This window comes from Paramormyrops kingsleyae, chromosome 16 (assembly GCF_048594095.1).
Source record: "Paramormyrops kingsleyae isolate MSU_618 chromosome 16, PKINGS_0.4, whole genome shotgun sequence".
NCBI lineage: Eukaryota > Metazoa > Chordata > Actinopteri > Osteoglossiformes > Mormyridae > Paramormyrops > Paramormyrops kingsleyae.
Window position 1 is genome coordinate 7,734,078 of NC_132812.1, and position 16,359 is coordinate 7,750,436.

The 16,359-nt window shown below is 38.9% G+C and overlaps 1 protein-coding gene and 2 long non-coding RNA genes across 4 annotated transcripts; all 3 read left to right on the forward strand.

The window, feature by feature from the left end:
* Positions 1–5,059: 5,059 nt before the first annotated feature.
* LOC140578854 (uncharacterized) lies at positions 5,060–7,554 on the forward strand. Its single transcript, XR_011983135.1, has 4 exons — positions 5,060–5,336; positions 5,448–5,554; positions 5,634–5,802; positions 7,516–7,554. It is a non-coding gene; the product is annotated as an uncharacterized lncRNA (long non-coding RNA).
* A 320-nt stretch (positions 7,555–7,874) lies between these two features.
* Positions 7,875–9,199, forward strand: LOC140578855 (uncharacterized). 2 transcript variants are annotated; one of them, XR_011983137.1, is made up of 4 exons: positions 7,875–7,985; positions 8,250–8,358; positions 8,784–8,854; positions 9,078–9,199. It is a non-coding gene; the product is annotated as an uncharacterized lncRNA (long non-coding RNA). The 2 variants fall into 2 exon arrangements; XR_011983136.1 differs by having other exon boundaries at positions 8,784–9,132.
* Positions 9,200–12,211: 3,012 nt separating this feature from the next.
* LOC140578718 (kelch-like protein 10) lies at positions 12,212–16,158 on the forward strand. Its single transcript, XM_072700552.1, has 5 exons — positions 12,212–12,280; positions 12,605–13,094; positions 13,342–13,956; positions 14,479–14,628; positions 15,749–16,158. Exons 1-5 carry the CDS (start codon positions 12,249–12,251, stop codon positions 16,073–16,075), a joined length of 1,614 nt encoding a protein of 537 aa, XP_072556653.1. The 5' UTR covers positions 12,212–12,248; the 3' UTR covers positions 16,076–16,158.
* Positions 16,159–16,359: the final 201 nt, after the last annotated feature.

The following is a 16,359-nucleotide window of genomic DNA, read 5'->3' on the forward strand; positions in this document are numbered from 1 at the left end:
CAAAGCATTTGTGAAGCCACAACACGCACAACCTTGAGGCGGATGGGCTACAACAGCAGAAGACCCCACCGGGTACCACTCATCTCCACTACAAATAGGAAAAAGAGGCTACAATTTGCACGAGCTCACCAAAATTGGACAGTTGAAGACTGGAAAAATGTTGCCTGGTCTGATGAGTCTCGATTTCTGTTGAGACATTCAAATGGTAGAGTCAGAATTTGGCGTAAACAGAATGAGAACATGGATCCATCATGCCTTGTTACCACTGTGCAGGCTGGTGGTGGTGGTGTAATGGTGTGGAGGATGTTTTCTTGGCACACTTTAGGCCCCTTAGTGCCAATTGGCATCGTTTAAATGCCACGGCCTACCTGAGCATTGTTTCTGACCATGTCTATCCAATTATGACCACCATGTACCCATCCTCTGATGGCTACTTCCAGCAGGATAATGCACCATGTCACAAAGCTCGAATCATTTCAAATTGGTTTCTTGAACATGACAATGAGTTCACTGTACTACAATGGCCCCCACAGTCACCAGATCTCAACCCAATAAAGCATCTTTGGGATGTGGTGGAACGGGAGCTTCGTGCCCTGGATGTGCATCCCACAAATCTCCATCAACTGCAAGATGCTATCCTATCAATATGGGCCAACATTTCTAAAGAATGCTTTCAGCACCTTGTTGAATCAATGCCACGTAGAATTAAGGCAGTTCTGAAGGCGAAAGGGGGTCAAACACCGTATTAGTATGGTGTTCCTAAAAAACCTCTAGGTGAGTGTATATATATATAAATATATATACTTGTGTTCCCTATTTCCGTTCCCTGATTGTCTTGTCCTCCCCTTACCCTTTCCCATTCCTTTCTGTGGGGCTTCAACCTTAGACCGGAGCTCGTAACATCAGTTATCACCATTTTACTCAATTACAAGTGATAGTTAAACATCTTCCAAGTCAGCATTTTATTGCATTTCCAAAGGCACTGTAAGTTATTTCAGTGCTAACATTAAAATTAAATAAACTTGCTTATAATTTAATGTTGATATAGATGACAAATTATTCACAAATGATACAGAGGTGCCACTTATTTCAACATAACTCATAATTTGGTGCTACTGTGCTTTTTAATGAAAAGCTGATAAAACTTCAAATGTGGTTCGATCATGTGTGTGGTCTGTGTGTAGACAAGGAAACAAAGGCACAGTAGCTGTTATTTTTTTAATTCAAAAGTCATCCAATTTGCTAATTTCCTTACATACCCACCCAACCATCCACCCATTCACTCCCTCACCCATCCATCCACCTACCTATTCACTCACTCACACTCCCATCCATCCACCCACTTATTCATACTCCCAAGTCTTCCGCAAGGTGTTGGCAGAACTCCCTGCAGAACCCAGGCTGCATGTCCTCATTAAAGAATCCCTGAAGTGATATCGATAAAATATCATCAGAACATTCATACTGTATCATCATCAACTTGAGTATCCTGGGCATTATAATATAGCCTAAACATCTGCATAATTAAAAATCATAAAATACTATTTTTACATAACTTCCATTGAGGTATGAGTCTGTTGTTGGTGTAATTTAATAGTATTGGTCACATTCTCCATAACTATTAGTAAAACAATTCGGGCATCATAATCAGAAAAACTCAAAACCACCTGTCAGTCTGTTTTCTACATATGCATTTGTGATAAATATTTTGCTATATCATTGATATCATTTTTAGGACATATGGCCCAGACCTGCGGTCCCTGAAACAAAAGAGAAACAACCTAGCATCAAAACGTACAGTCTGCGTTTTCTAGTGTTACGCTCTAAAACAAAAAAAAATATTTTATATGATTTATTCAAATGTTCTCAATCTAAGGGTAATTCTAAGGGCATTTTAAGCAAAAATAGAGCATTAATATAGGGATGTGACTAAAATTTTTAAAAGGAATAAAATGACATTTTCTTTATGTCATTGGAAAGACCTTGAAGAGACATTTCCAATGATGTAAAGACCATTATTCTGTGACATAAAATAAGAAAGTTATCGAATTTAAAAAACAGTAATATTGCTCGCAATTTGTCAAGAATCACCATTAAAACAATAGAAAATCTGTGACCCGAAAACAAATGCACTCTTAACTGCTTGTAACTTTCTTATTTCTTGTCCTATCTTAATAAATTTGGTATCAATGGAAAGCTTGTAAAAAGATGAAGAAGGCAAGAGCATTTTTCATATTAATTAAATAAAATTTATTTAATTAATCAAAATAATTAATATTCAATCACATAAAACGAGAAATAAGATGGCGGCCAGGCCTCCAGTCATTACCCATTATGATTATCTTGCAAACCCAAAATCAGGACTGCTAATCCATAAAATTGGATGAAACTTGCCAGACATTGAAATAAGATCATAAAAAATCGACTCATTAAAGAATTATGCTTCTCATAACTTATCTTAAGAAATTGCAGACGTGTTTCCGTGACTGAAATTTTCACTTTAAAAACTGATCGCTTTGCTGCTGCATCTTCGGGAAAATTTTCAGTTCGTCTTGAAGGGGAAGGTGTAAACTACATCACAATTATTTGTGTTTCCAGAAAAAACAACACATAAAACAATGACGAGCAACACAAGACACGCAGTGCACTGCAGCCCCATGCTCGGGTAGTATCACGGCTTTGGAAAAAATCCAGGTAGCGCGATATCGGGGATACGCGCATACCTAATTAATAGTAATGAAATAATGACTTGAATTACATCATGATAATTATCAATATCGTTTGATATGATCATGCTAAAAATATTTTGCTATATGGCACAGCCCTAATGGATGCTACCACAGTGGCGTTGCTAACTTGCTAATAACTAGACACCCATAGGAAGCATGCTGAACAGTCGTTTGAGCAGACAGTAATATCTGAGTCTTTAATTGTTAAGTCTTGTTAACTACACGGAAACTATATTATCAGTAAGAAGGTCGTTACCTCGTTACTGTAGTTTTGATAGTGAGTCGTCTAGATAGTCAGCTAACTGACGGAAACGTTTAACCAGCAGCAAAACAACCACAAACAACTATGTGGGTCCCACAGTAAAATCTTTGTGCAATAATTGACAGTCAATAGTGTGTCCAGCAGAAACATTGACAAACAAAATAATAGATAGGACTGGAATTACACTGGGACACAAATTAAAGATTTTTAGCTTACTAACATAACAGGCACTACAACGCTTCCTTTCTACGAGTTCGCTTTGGTTTCCGCTTTAATGTTGGACGTGGGCGTGGCCATCCAACCCCGCCCTCCCGCAGCTGCAGCCAGAGGCTTCTCCATAACGCATCGGAACTCCCTGGGATATCGTGCGTGTGACTACATTTTTTAGCCAATAAGGAAAATCCGTGTCGTCACGAAGGCGGCTCCAGTTTGTGCAGCCGGCGATCCTCGCCCGATCTGCGGACGCATGCGCACACTGGTTTTCCGTGTACGTCACTATTTGATCTGTATACCCATCTATGTGTATACCTGCCTGGCCGATAGGCGGGCGCATGCGCAATGCACAGATTTCCGTAAATGCCTGCCCTGCCTGATTATGTTTTGACGTTACATATTTGACAGATCATCATAATTGGTAATCATTGCTTTACTCTCAACTAAGATAAGCACAGACAATAATGCATTTGTAGAAAAACAGAATGGAATGTCTTATTCTAAGCAAGTGTATGCTACAATTTGTGCTCAGAAAATGTTCAAATGGCCACATACATTGAATGCCAATAATAATAGTTACAGTTGCTGGAATATACATAAATGAATCAGATAAATATTCACCTAAAACAAGTTCAACTGCAACATTCCCAGTAAACAGACTGAAAAGTGGGTGTTGATCCTTTTGTGTCTTCAGTGTTTAAATACTGTCCATGGTGTTTTTTATGCTGTGTATATTTAACTAACAATACATTTCCCATATATTTTGTCTTACACCCAGGGTCCATGCTTAAAAGACTCACTCTGTTAGGACTCCTTCTTAGAATCTTGCTTCCTCTCACATTTTATTTGCTGTATTTAAGCTGCGGGGAACAGTGGCCCTCCCTAAATGTGCTTATTATGTTTTGAGACGTTATCAAGATCTTCATAGTGTAAGCAAAACAAAACTATCACTGTGTCAACCTGAAATGGTGCGTTATATATAGCTCAGATGTATATAAGGAATGAAACAATAAGAGAAGAAATACTGGAAATGCAAATCTAAGCAATACAAGAACATAATAAAATATAACATATACGGTGTATATACCATTCATGCCAAGTAATATGTTGCTTTTGTTGACATAGTGTGTAATAAATAAACTGTTAATTTAATGTGCTAATTAGAACTTGTTTATTTTGCTTTTTTAAGCTATGGAAAAAAAGTGGGAAGAAATTTTCAACTTTTTGTCTGCGGGATCATACCCTGATGGGTATGGTAAGTCTCAGAGACAAGGCCTCGGGAGATATTCCTCCAAATTCACTCTGAAGGGTTAGTATAATAAACACTATATATCTGATGTTCTATCAATTTAATTCTGGCATTAAATAAGTATTACTTTCAATATAGAAGGGGAACTCTTCTTTGGAAGTAGGAGGGTCATCAAGACCAAAAAGGAGGCAAGGGAGCTGTTCAAGTAGTTCCACTCCTCTCCTATTGGCGGGCACACAGGTGTATTGAAAACCCGCACTGCCATGTGCTCCAGATTTTACTGGCTTGGCATGTCTGTAGATGTTGACAACTGGGTATGTTTTTTCCATATTATTGTTTTTTTAAATAAAAATAATATTTATTTTAAATATCTAAAATATTGTGTATGGTTTTTACTTTGATTATTTTCATGTTAAAGGTTTTGGAGTGTGACAAATGCCAAAAGGTTGGGAAACCTTTGACTATTGCTCAGCCACTCCAGTGTATTAAGGTAAATGTGTAATAGTAGACAAAAAAATCTCACAATTTACTTTGGGACCTTCATTGACTCTTTTGTGCAGCAACATAAGCAATCAATTTGCTATTGAGCAATGTTTGTTAGTTTGGATGATTTGTTTATTTATATTTTGAAAAATTGCTTGTCTAAAAGGTGTCTGCTGTCTGGGACCTTATTGGAATTGACCTGACGGGCCCATTGCCAAAAACATCAGAAGGCCACCAATACATTTTGACTGCCACTGATTACTTTTCAAAGTGGGTCGAAGCATATCCATTAAAAACAAAATCTGCTGGAGAGGTTGGACGGTATCTGTGCTCCATAATATATAGGCATGGATGCCCCAAACGAATCCTGTCTGACCAAGGCAGGGAATTTGTTAATGAAGTAAGCTTTTATTTTATATTCACAGTAATAATTATTAATACTCTCTATGTACTGTATCTGTCTATGTATCTGAATAAAATAATTACTGTTACTTTTCTTGCTGTTGTTAAGCTAAACCAGAAGCTGTGTCAGGTGCTAGGGGTTGAGAGGAGAGTGACTGCAGCCTATCATCCCCAGACAAACGGTCTGGATGAGAAAACTAATGACAACATTAAACGGTAAGTATTATTTGAAGGTTCCCTAGGGTACATTTATTTACAATATTTAATTTTTTTAGTAATCATGCTTGCGTTTTAGAGCCCTAAGGAAATTAGTCAACGACCAGCAGAACAACTGGGACTTGTTTCTGGACGCCACACTTTTTTCATTGAGGTCCAAAATTCACACTACAACAAAGCACTCCCCATTTCTACTTATGTATGGGAGAGAAGCATTGTTCCCCTCAGAGGTTCCAGTTGACTTGCCGGTGAGTGTTTACTTACAGCTCTGTGTGTAAATTTATATTATTATATATTATGAATAATGAAGATTTGATGACATCATATAAATTAGAAGTAGATGATAAATGATGAAATAATTCACTTATTTGGAGTTATTTATTGTGCTAGTTCATAGAGGCATTGCTTAGCATGCCTATGACATTTCCATGATTAGTGGTTACATCCTGGTATTTCAGTTTTCTCCCATAGCCTAAAGACTTGGATGTTAGGTGAACTGAAGATGTGAAATTGTTCATGTATGTCTTGTGTGTTACTCAGACTCTGTCGGTGACCTTGACTTCAGGAGGCAGTGATTAGCAGTAGTGTGTGTGGTTTAACAATAACTGTTGCGTAGTTGTTCTGTTGTATTTGCCATGCTTTTGGCCCTGTTATTTGTAGATTACTGTTTCTTCAACAGATGTACTAGTTTTATATTTATTTCTTTTTATTAAAAAATAACTTTCTTATGGTTAATGTCTAAGTTACCATATTGTTACATTTGCACTTTTAATTGTAGCTCACCACCATTATTCTTCCTGAGGAGGATAGTTACGTAGAATTTTTAAATCAGAAAAATCAAAAAATGGAGTCTGTTAGAAAAACAGCCGATGAGAACATAGAAAAGTCTCAGCAAAAACAAAGGGATGCATATGACAGGAAAGCCCAGAAGAAGTACAGAAATGTGGTGTACAGTCCTGATGATGAGGTTCTGCTTCTCAACATGAGGAAACGTGGGAGAAAAGGAGGAAGAATGGAGCCAGATTTCTCAGGGCCGTACATTATTGTGTCCATTAGTGGTAAAGTAGTTACCCTAAAAAATTTTGAGGGAATGACTTTGAAAAACAAGTACAATACCAGCCACCTCAAGCCCTACAGAAGAGGCCAGTGCACATATTCAGTTGTTTCTATCCTGGAATCTGAAGTGAGGAAGACAAAAGCTGATCAGCAGGATGCTTCTTCAGAAATTTCTTCAGAAAAAAAACAAGTTCCTTCACGGCCTTCAGTCATCTGTTTTGCATCAGCCAAAAAAGAGGAAACATTGCATGCCTCCAAAGAGGTTAAATCATGTGCTGAGGCAATACTGAAGATCCAGACAGATGCCACAAACACACAAGACGAAGGTCCTAACATGAACGTTCTTGTTGCCAGTTTGGCGCCAGTTCTTTCTTTGCATGATGTTGACCTTTTGGCTGTTCTGTCCAATTGGTCATTTGTTGCCAGTTTGGCCCCGGTTCTTATTGTACATGATGTTGGCCTGTTGGCTGAATGTGAAGTACAGGGGATGTACAAACTACCCTAAATAACTGAAACACATTCGGCATAATTCATGAGGCGACAAATTATTATAAAGAAAAATGAAATTTTAAGACTGCAAATTTTTTAAATTGACTTGTATAAGGAGGAAATTTTTGAAGGGATGTTATCTTTATGAATTTGGTTAGAATGAACTAAAATAATCCCATACATAAATATATCTAAATAGTGTTCCAAGACTCATAAACGCTTTTAGCCCCAATCATTTCTGATTAGGGTTACTCAGCCTGTTTCATACAAGCAGGATAAAAGGTCAATCAATCCTTACATGTCCATCCCCTGTACAATATTGCCTTTTCAAGACTATAAGAGCCCGTTGGCCATCTTCAACTGTTCACAGATTACGTTAAAACCACACATACAAATATATATTTCTTTCTTTCCAGTCATGAAGCTGTGGGCTGCAAGAGATCATGGGCAGGTGGAAGCAGCTGTGGGACCATACAAGCTTTATGACACTTCCTTCAGGACACTGCAAGGAACTAATTGGCTTGCTGATGAGGTTGGAGTGAAACACTGTTATTACTGTTAATCAAATTTGTTTTATGCTTTTAATTAATTCAATTTAATTTTTATTCAATACAGGTCATTGATGCATTGATCCAGAGGGAAAGGAAGGCCACTATGATCGAAAGATTCAACGTACAGTAGCTGGAGGTAACAAAACTTACGAAGAGAGTCTGGCTCACAATTGTTGCCAGTTTTCCTTTTTAGCAGACTGTATTCTGTATCTGTGTTGAACAACAGGAACTGTCTAAGACTTAAAGGATATGATGATGGGGGTGAATGGCAGTTCCAGACATTGGAGCACAACAAGCAGAAAGACTCCCACAGTTGTGGAGTTCTGCTATTGAAGGTAATTATAAGCCTTTCTTTATGATTTGAGGTTTTTAACTAAAGCTGGTCAAACAGACACATTTCAAAAATGTTGAAGGGTTGATTCATGTCATAATGTGTAATCACTATATTACAAAATCGTAATGGTAACAGTTTTAAGGTCTTGTTCTTAAATTAAATCAGTAACTTGTTTGTATTACGTGTGAGCAGTTAAACTAGTCATGAGTCTACAGATATTCAGGACATTATGTTTAGGAAAGATAATTCAAGGGTTCTTTTACAGTTTGCGGAGAACTACCTCACAAAAGGAGGGCTAATGGATGTGTTGACCAGTGAGTCTGCCATGAGAACTGCAAGGATGAACATATCCTGTGCTCTCCTTGAATACAGAGGTAATACAACGATATGATTCACATACAGTAATATATTTTATCATACAGCTCATAAGGATTGTTCTGCAAAAGTTCTGTTAATGTGAAAGGAGCATCCCAATGTTCTAAGGTCCAATACTTGTTTGAAATGATATCTGATTAACATCTTTGATATTGCATTTTGGAAAACCTAACATGATGCAACACACTTTCAAATTTTAAGTTAGGTTTGCTTGAAGAATTATTTTGTCAGAAGCCGCAAATATTAACATACTAGCAATAAAATAATTGAAAGGAAATTAAATATTGAGTGAAGATTATTTTCTTATGTTGAATAACAGCAGTATGTTACACCTAACACTACTATTGCTTTTTCAAAATACTGAAAATTAATCAAATGACTCATGTTAAAGCTTGTATATTAATGAGAACAACTGTGATTATAGGCAATGCAGAGGATTATTGCTTGGTTTGTTCCATGCTGGAAGATGATCCCAACAAAAGCACAATTGAAATGGTAACAATATTTCAACATGTACCATCCACAATAATATAATATCCTACTATGCTCATTTTCACTCATCATAATTTTGTTCTTGGGGTCTAGTAATATAACGTAACAAGTAACATATTAACTGCTTCTACACCTGCTTGGCCGCATTGGACCAAATAGTTAATTGAATCAGTCACTATTATTACTGTTTCCATATTCAGACTAATCGTTATGTTTTATTTTTCAGGTGCAGTGTGATATGTGCAGTCGCTGGGCACATTTTCAATGTGCAAAATACAATGAAACAATTGAAATAGCATATGTTTGTAAAAAATGTATAGATAAATAAGTATTGTTCTTTGGTCTTTGTTGGAGTGTTTTATTGTTCATTAATGTATGTAAATTAAAGCCTTTTTATTCTTCCTATGATGTGCTATTGTTTTATTTGAAATGCCCTCAAATAAGGTGCTTTATGGACCTTAAAAGCTTCACCTAATATGTTCAATAGAAAATATTACACATACTTTATAATGTTGTATGTAATATATATTTTGTTATACTATACTGTATATAATGTGTCAGCTTTGCAGTATATTTCAGTCCTTGGAAATGTGTTACTGATGTACCCATATGCATTATGAAGGTAGGATGTTTAGTTAGTGTTATTTACCCCATCGAGATGATCTACCCATGTGTATAATAAAGGTAGGATGTTTAGTTAGTGTTATTTACCCCATCGAGACGATCTACCCATGTGTATAATAAAGGTAGGATGTTTAGTTAGTGTTATTTACCCCATCGAGACGATCTACCCATGTGTATAATAAAGGTAGGATGTTTAGATAGTGTTATTTACCCCATCGAGATGATCTACCCATATGCATTATGAAGGTAGGATGTTTAGATAGTGTTATTTACCCCATCGAGATGATCTACCCATATGCATTATGAAGGTAGGATGTTTAGATAGTGTTATGTACCCCATCGAGATGATCTACCCATATGCATTATGAAGGTAGGATGTTTAGTTAGTGTTATTTACCCCATCGAGATGATCTACCCATATGCATTATGAAGGTAGGATGTTTAGTTAGTGTTATTTACCCCATCGAGATGATCTACCCATATGCATTATGAAGGTAGGATGTTTAGATAGTGTTATTTACCACATCGAGATGATCTACCCATATGCATTATGAAGGTAGGATGTTTAGATAGTGTTATTTACCCCATCGAGATGATCTACCCATGTGTATAATAAAGGTAGGATGTTTAGATAGTGTTATTTACCCCATCGAGATGATCTACCCATGTGTATAATAAAGGTAGGATGTTTCGATAAGGTAGCACCAATCGATAGATATATCTGTCGAAATAAACTACGGTAGGATACTTCGACAAAGTAGGACAAATCGTCAGAACACCGGCCAGCCACGGCACCCATTCATAGCCTTTAGTGCACTCATGCAGTTGACGGAAATCCGTCATAGCGACTGAGAACTTTAATCCATGCATTAAGGTGCACGAACTAAAACGCATTTGCATTTCCCTGTGCCGAAAGTTTTCCTCCTTTTTCACATCGTAACTTCATCCAACATAATGAACTTTCGATGTACAAACTATTTTCCAATCGTAATAATGAGAATACATACATTTGTGAAATTAACAGAGAGCACATTCGGAGATTCAATCGTCACCGTAAGACCAAGCCTAACATAGAAGAAATAAACTGAGATAATGTAGGCTGCTTTACATGAAGATAAAATGTTGAACGCTAACATACAGAGCTGCAAAAAAATGTGGCTAGTTGGTTAGCTATCTAGTGCTCTCAAAGTTCACTTTAGAAATAAAATAAGTTACACAGAACAACCCTCTTCTCAAGCCCTCATATCACCCATGTAATAATCAATGTATACAACTTAAATTACATTTAGAAATGAAAATCTGGTTTTCTTTTTTTACAAATCAACTGCCTGAGACACGTACCTCTCCCAGCCAGGTATAACGCAGACTGGCGGGAGTTCGTGAATAACGTGGTGCAAACCCTGTTGAGCCTCAGGGGGCGCTATTATGACAACCGTAAAACTCCCAATACCACAACCATTGCTACATAATCAATATAATAAAGCATATAAAATCACGTCTTAGCATTCCAATTAATTCCAAAATATTTACAGTAAAAGACCGTTAAAGTGGACTCGCTTATAACGGAATATCTATAACGGACGAGGTCCGCTGGTCCCTTCCGTGCGCCTTTAAGAATATGTAGGAAAAGAATCGGATATGGCGGACTCACATATTATGGAATTTAGCTTATAACAGACAAACAATTTGGTCATCAGGGCCGCTTTTAGCTGTAGCTTTGTTCGGCTATATACAACGGACATGCAGCTACGCCAACAAGGCGCCTGGCGTGCCGGTGATATCCAGCGTAGATACGTAGTCGGGATTATTAATAGTCATTCATCTGCTCAGGTAAAGTTGGATTACTACATGTACAATATAATAATCTGTACCACAAGTGTGTCTGCTGGGGTGGGGCATGAGTAAATGGTGTCCTGTAGTTGTGTTCTGGGCATACAGCAACTCTGGAAATAACAAACTGTTTTGCCAGGTCCCTTGAAGCCCGTTATAACGGTATTTTACTGTAAAATAAAAACGTACGTATATTACAAAGGTCAAACATGAAATGCAATGACTGAAATTGGAAAAAAAAAATCCGTTAAAATAATATGAACAGGAAGATATATTTTTTATATTTTGTTTAGTCACTGTGTACTTTCAAAGTTTATTACTAAAATAGCAAAGACAAGATACGGTTATTTGTGCTGAACATTTCACACGGAAAGATACCAGTATCTAACTCGATTTCGCACCGTGTGAAATATTTCTACAGCTTTTGTAATTTCGTATTAACTGCAGTTGAACCCTATGAGTAAAGACAGTTGAAAAGAGAAAGCAGATATGGCACATCAGTTAAATGAGTTTTTCCTTATAGATGTCCAAATTTCCAGTTGCCTACTGAGCTTTTTAAATTGGTATTTTAAGTGAAAATATTAGCACCAGTTGATCCGTCAGTTTGGGTTACTCGTAATATCGGTATTGTACCAGCAGCTGATTAACTCACTGCTGGTACAATACCGATATTACGAGTATCACATTTTCTGTAAAATGTGGTTTCTCTCAGTTGCCGTACAGAATCGTGGGACATATTCGGTCCTCCGGAACACCAACCGAACGTCATGTAAACGCAATAGCATCGTTTTCCTAGCGTTCATCGGGATTTTGATGCCAAGAAAACATTGCATGCAGCGTTTATTTGACGCCACCTGAACGCGTAGCTGGCCAAACGCCGGTGCTGAACGCCCGTGTGGTCGCTTTGATTTGCTCCAATGAGCAGAAAAAACGGTCGGCGTTCATGCGGCACTCACCTGACAGAAATAACAGAAAGTATTTTAAATACATTTTTGTGTGTTGATGTTGTACTACTGGGTTACTAAATACTTGTAAGGTACAGTTGCTAAGTGTACCACATTAACCTTTGACATATAATTATGTTGAAGGGGAGCCACTGCCAGAAATATAAGTATTAATGCTCACCCCCTTCTGCTCCCTAGTTTTTAGTTACCTAGGTGATCATCTGCGGTAGGAGGTCCCTAGTTCTGGTTGATTTTCATTTGGAGGTCCGTGGTTCAAAAGAGCTGGAAAACCTCTTATTTAACTCTATCTGCAAAACCCATATTTATTAAATGTCACATCTGCATTGTTTTTCAGGACCCTGTTCACCAGTGGCTGGAATGTCAAGGGGAAGCGTGAATACGTAATCCCAGGCATTTCCTCCGAAGCACTAGGGCTAATCATTGAGTATGCCTACACGCATACTGTGCCCATCACGGTGGACAATGTGGAGAGCCTCCTGACAGCTGCTGATCAGCTGAACATCCCAGAGATCCTGCAGACTTGCAGTGACTTCCTGGAGGACCAGCTCTGCGCCGACAACTGCATTGGCATCTGCAGAATTGCTGACGTCTGCTACTGCCCCAAGCTGCACCAATCAGCCTTCCGGTTCATCTTAGAGAACTTCACAGAGGTTGCCAGCACGTCAGAGGAGTTCCTGGAGCTCTCCCTGCCCCAGCTATGTGACATCATTGAAAGGGATGAGCTCAACGTCAGACAGGAGGATGTGGTGTTTGACGCCATCCTCCGTTGGGTCATGCATGAGCCTGCCAGCCGCAAGGCCCATATTTCAATGCTGCTGCCCAAGGTGACTATAATTTTACAATGTTCTCAATGACATGTGGAAATAACAATAGAACGCAAATTAAGTGAAGTTCCTAGTTCTTATTACTGTAGATAGAAACTAAACCTTCATTTTCATGTCCACTGAGTCTACAACGTAGACTTCCAAGTATTACCATCGGCAGTACACCCTGAGAAACAAATTAACGGGCAACATAAGACACTCAAATGTCTTACATGAAACAAGTGTCTCCATCTGATTTCCTGTGTAGGTGCGAATGGCTCGTATGAACATTGAAGACTTCATGAGGACTGTAAAAAACAATGACCTTGTGAAGGCCAGTGAGGAGTGCAGGGTCATCATTAGTGAGGTTTTGAAGTCCATATATGAGCTGGAAATTAATGTTCCACCATATTCGGACTTTCAAAACCCACTGACCCGTCCACGTCTGCCCTCTGCAATCCTGCTGGCCACTGGTGGTTCCACCGACAGCCCGGTCAATGGGATTGAGGCCTACGACACCCGGGTCGACCGCTGGCTGGACGTCACGCAGGAGGGGGACATCCCCTGCGCCTACCATGGGGTTGTATATCTCAAAGGGTTTGTGTACTACATTGGGGGCTGCTACAACGGAACCTGCTTGAACACCGTCAGAAAGTTCAACCCCATCACGCGGACGTGGCACCAGGTGGCCCCGATGCTCTCGCGCCGCTGTGAAGTGAGTGTGGCCACGCTAGATGGCTATATTTATGCCATGGGCGGCTTTGATGGCCACGGAGACCTCAAAACGGCTGAGCGGTATGACCCAGAGACCAACAAATGGAGCCTTATCAAGCCCATGAATGAGCGGCGAAGTGACGCCAGTGCCACCACCATACATGGCAAGGTGGGTCAATGTAGGGGCATCTGGGTGTGTTGACTCTCATTTTCCCCAAGAATTTGATTATTATACACATTCAGCAGGTCTCCTTCTGTTCAAATGACAGATTTTAGTATATAATTGCCAACTTCACTAAATTTAAGTATTTGGATGAAACTTAAATCACTTTGCATAACTGATCTGCATTAGTGGCACATTGAGTAGCACTGTGGTTTCATAGTTTAATAGCATGAGTAAATGAGTTCCGATCAGGCTCTGTGTTTGTGAAATTCCTCCGACAATCAAAAACTTGTGAGATACATGAACTGGTCTTGCTGCACTATCCGTAGTACGTAATTTGATGTTTGTGTCACAATGATGTTTAAATCCCCCAGCTTGTACATTGTTCACCATGACCCTGTAGTAAATAAACTTTTGATGGGAGATAGATGTATGGATTCAACATGAAATAGCAAAATTTGCATTTACTCTTTCCACATCTCTTATCACCAATCATACAAAGTATAGCTTTTTTGCTGGTTTTCCTAGGTATACATCTGTGGAGGCTTCAATGGGATTGAAATCCTATCTACTGCTGAGTGCTACGACCCACTTACTGACCAATGGACCACGATTGCACCAATGAGAACTGCCCGGCATGGCCTTGGAGTCATTGCTTTTAATGACAAAATCTACGCAGTGAGTGACTACTGTCTCGTACCTTGAACCATGGGTGTCAAGTGTCATGTTTTACCAGTGACAGTCACAATTTTTTAACTTTGCTGCTATTTCATGGCCATACGATGTAAATGTCACAGACTGAGATGCATCTAAACCAGTGGTTCTCAAACTGTGGGGCATGCCTGTAGCCAGGAAAAAATGACAAATCCATTTCACGTGTGAGTAATAAACTAACCTACAAATCTGTAGAATCTTGACAACTTGACCATTTAAATTCTAAAATGGACAGATTTTTGACATGAAATGAAAAACAGGCAACACTTTTAAGACAAAGACATCGTCTTAAGGTAATCACTTAAAACCGAAGTTTAAAAGACGGTGAGGTCTGCCTAGCTGATATTGCTCTTACTGCATTAATTCAAATTCATCTTCTTGATATATTTTGCTTAAAGACAGTTTAATAGTTTAATAGAAATTGTTTGTGATGTTATATCAATAAATTAAAAATGTGAGGGTGGGGTGTCTGGCTGATCTGAAAGATGGTTGCTTAGGTGGGGGGTGGGGGCATGAGGTTTCTTCTGCTTCCAAATGGGGGCATGACAGAAAAAGTTTGAGAACCACTGGCTTAAACCAAACAAAACAATTTACTTCAGTATCAGAAATAACCTGCTGTGAATGCTTATCTCAATACACATAAAAATATATGGTGCCTTCTTTAGCCACCCTGCATTCATTTCCAATCTATAAACGAATGGGTAGTACGGTTTAGTTTTTTGATTACAGTTATATTTTGTAGTTCGAGACATTTTTGTTCAGATTGTTGCTTTTTTCACTGTTTAACTGCAAGCATTTTTGTAGTAGTAATAATAATAAAAGCAAAAGATTTAAGCATATGCAGTCATTTGTGACAGCTGAGAAATGCTGTCACCCAACTCCCTCTTGTCACTGCAGTTAGGCTGACATGTATATCAAACACAAATGAGTTATACACTTGTGTCATACATAGACAATGGGAGGTTCTAAGGAACCTGGTATCTTAAACCTAAAATTCCTTAAACGTAGTTTATGACTTTGGGAAAGGTGATGTTTGCCCATCCCTTTGGTATCTGAGGAATCTGTTACCTTTGGCATCTTGCAGGTCGGTGGTTCCAACGGTTTGGAGAGTCTGCAGCGTGTGGAGGCCTATGACCCTCTGACAGACCGCTGGCGTGCTACGGCCCCCATGTTTACCCCTCGCTGCAACTTCGGCATTGAGGTGGTGGATGACCTGCTTTTCGTGGTTGGGGGCTTCGATGGGTTCAAAAGCACGACAAAAGTGGAGTGCTATGATGCTGAGACCGGCAGTTGGTACCGTGCCCAAGACATGGGCATACCCCGCAGCGGCCTCAGCTGCTGTGTAGTGCCGGCGCTCCCCAGCATCGTAGAGTACGCTGCCCCGCGCGAGTCCCTGATGAGCACCCAATAGGCGAAAAACCCATCCGCCTGAAAGACAATGCCCAATGGGTAACCCTATACTACAACCCCATGGAATAAAGTTTTCTGTTGCTATGACTTATTTTCGTCAACTGAGTGCACTAAAAGTTAATAATGAGATTGATGCATATCCGAAGGAAAAAAAAATGGCGGGGGGAGGGGCTATACTTATGTGTATTATATATACTATATGCACTTTATCTTTCTTTATCTTTATCTTTCTGTGATGTTAGTACTTATTTCTTTTGTATGTATAGCACAGCCGGGGGTACTTTT

What these genes read in the sequence shown, in the direction of transcription:
- LOC140578718 (XM_072700552.1), top strand. Translation starts at nt 12,249, where the DNA reads ATGCGGCACTCACCTGACAGAAATAACAGAAA. An exon ending in CCTGACAGAAATAACAGAAA is followed by an intron (nt 12,281 to 12,604) that starts GTATTTTAAATA and finishes ATTGTTTTTCAG; the next exon opens with GACCCTGTTCACCAGTGGCT. An exon ending in TTTCAATGCTGCTGCCCAAG is followed by an intron (nt 13,095 to 13,341) that starts GTGACTATAATT and finishes TTTCCTGTGTAG; the next exon opens with GTGCGAATGGCTCGTATGAA.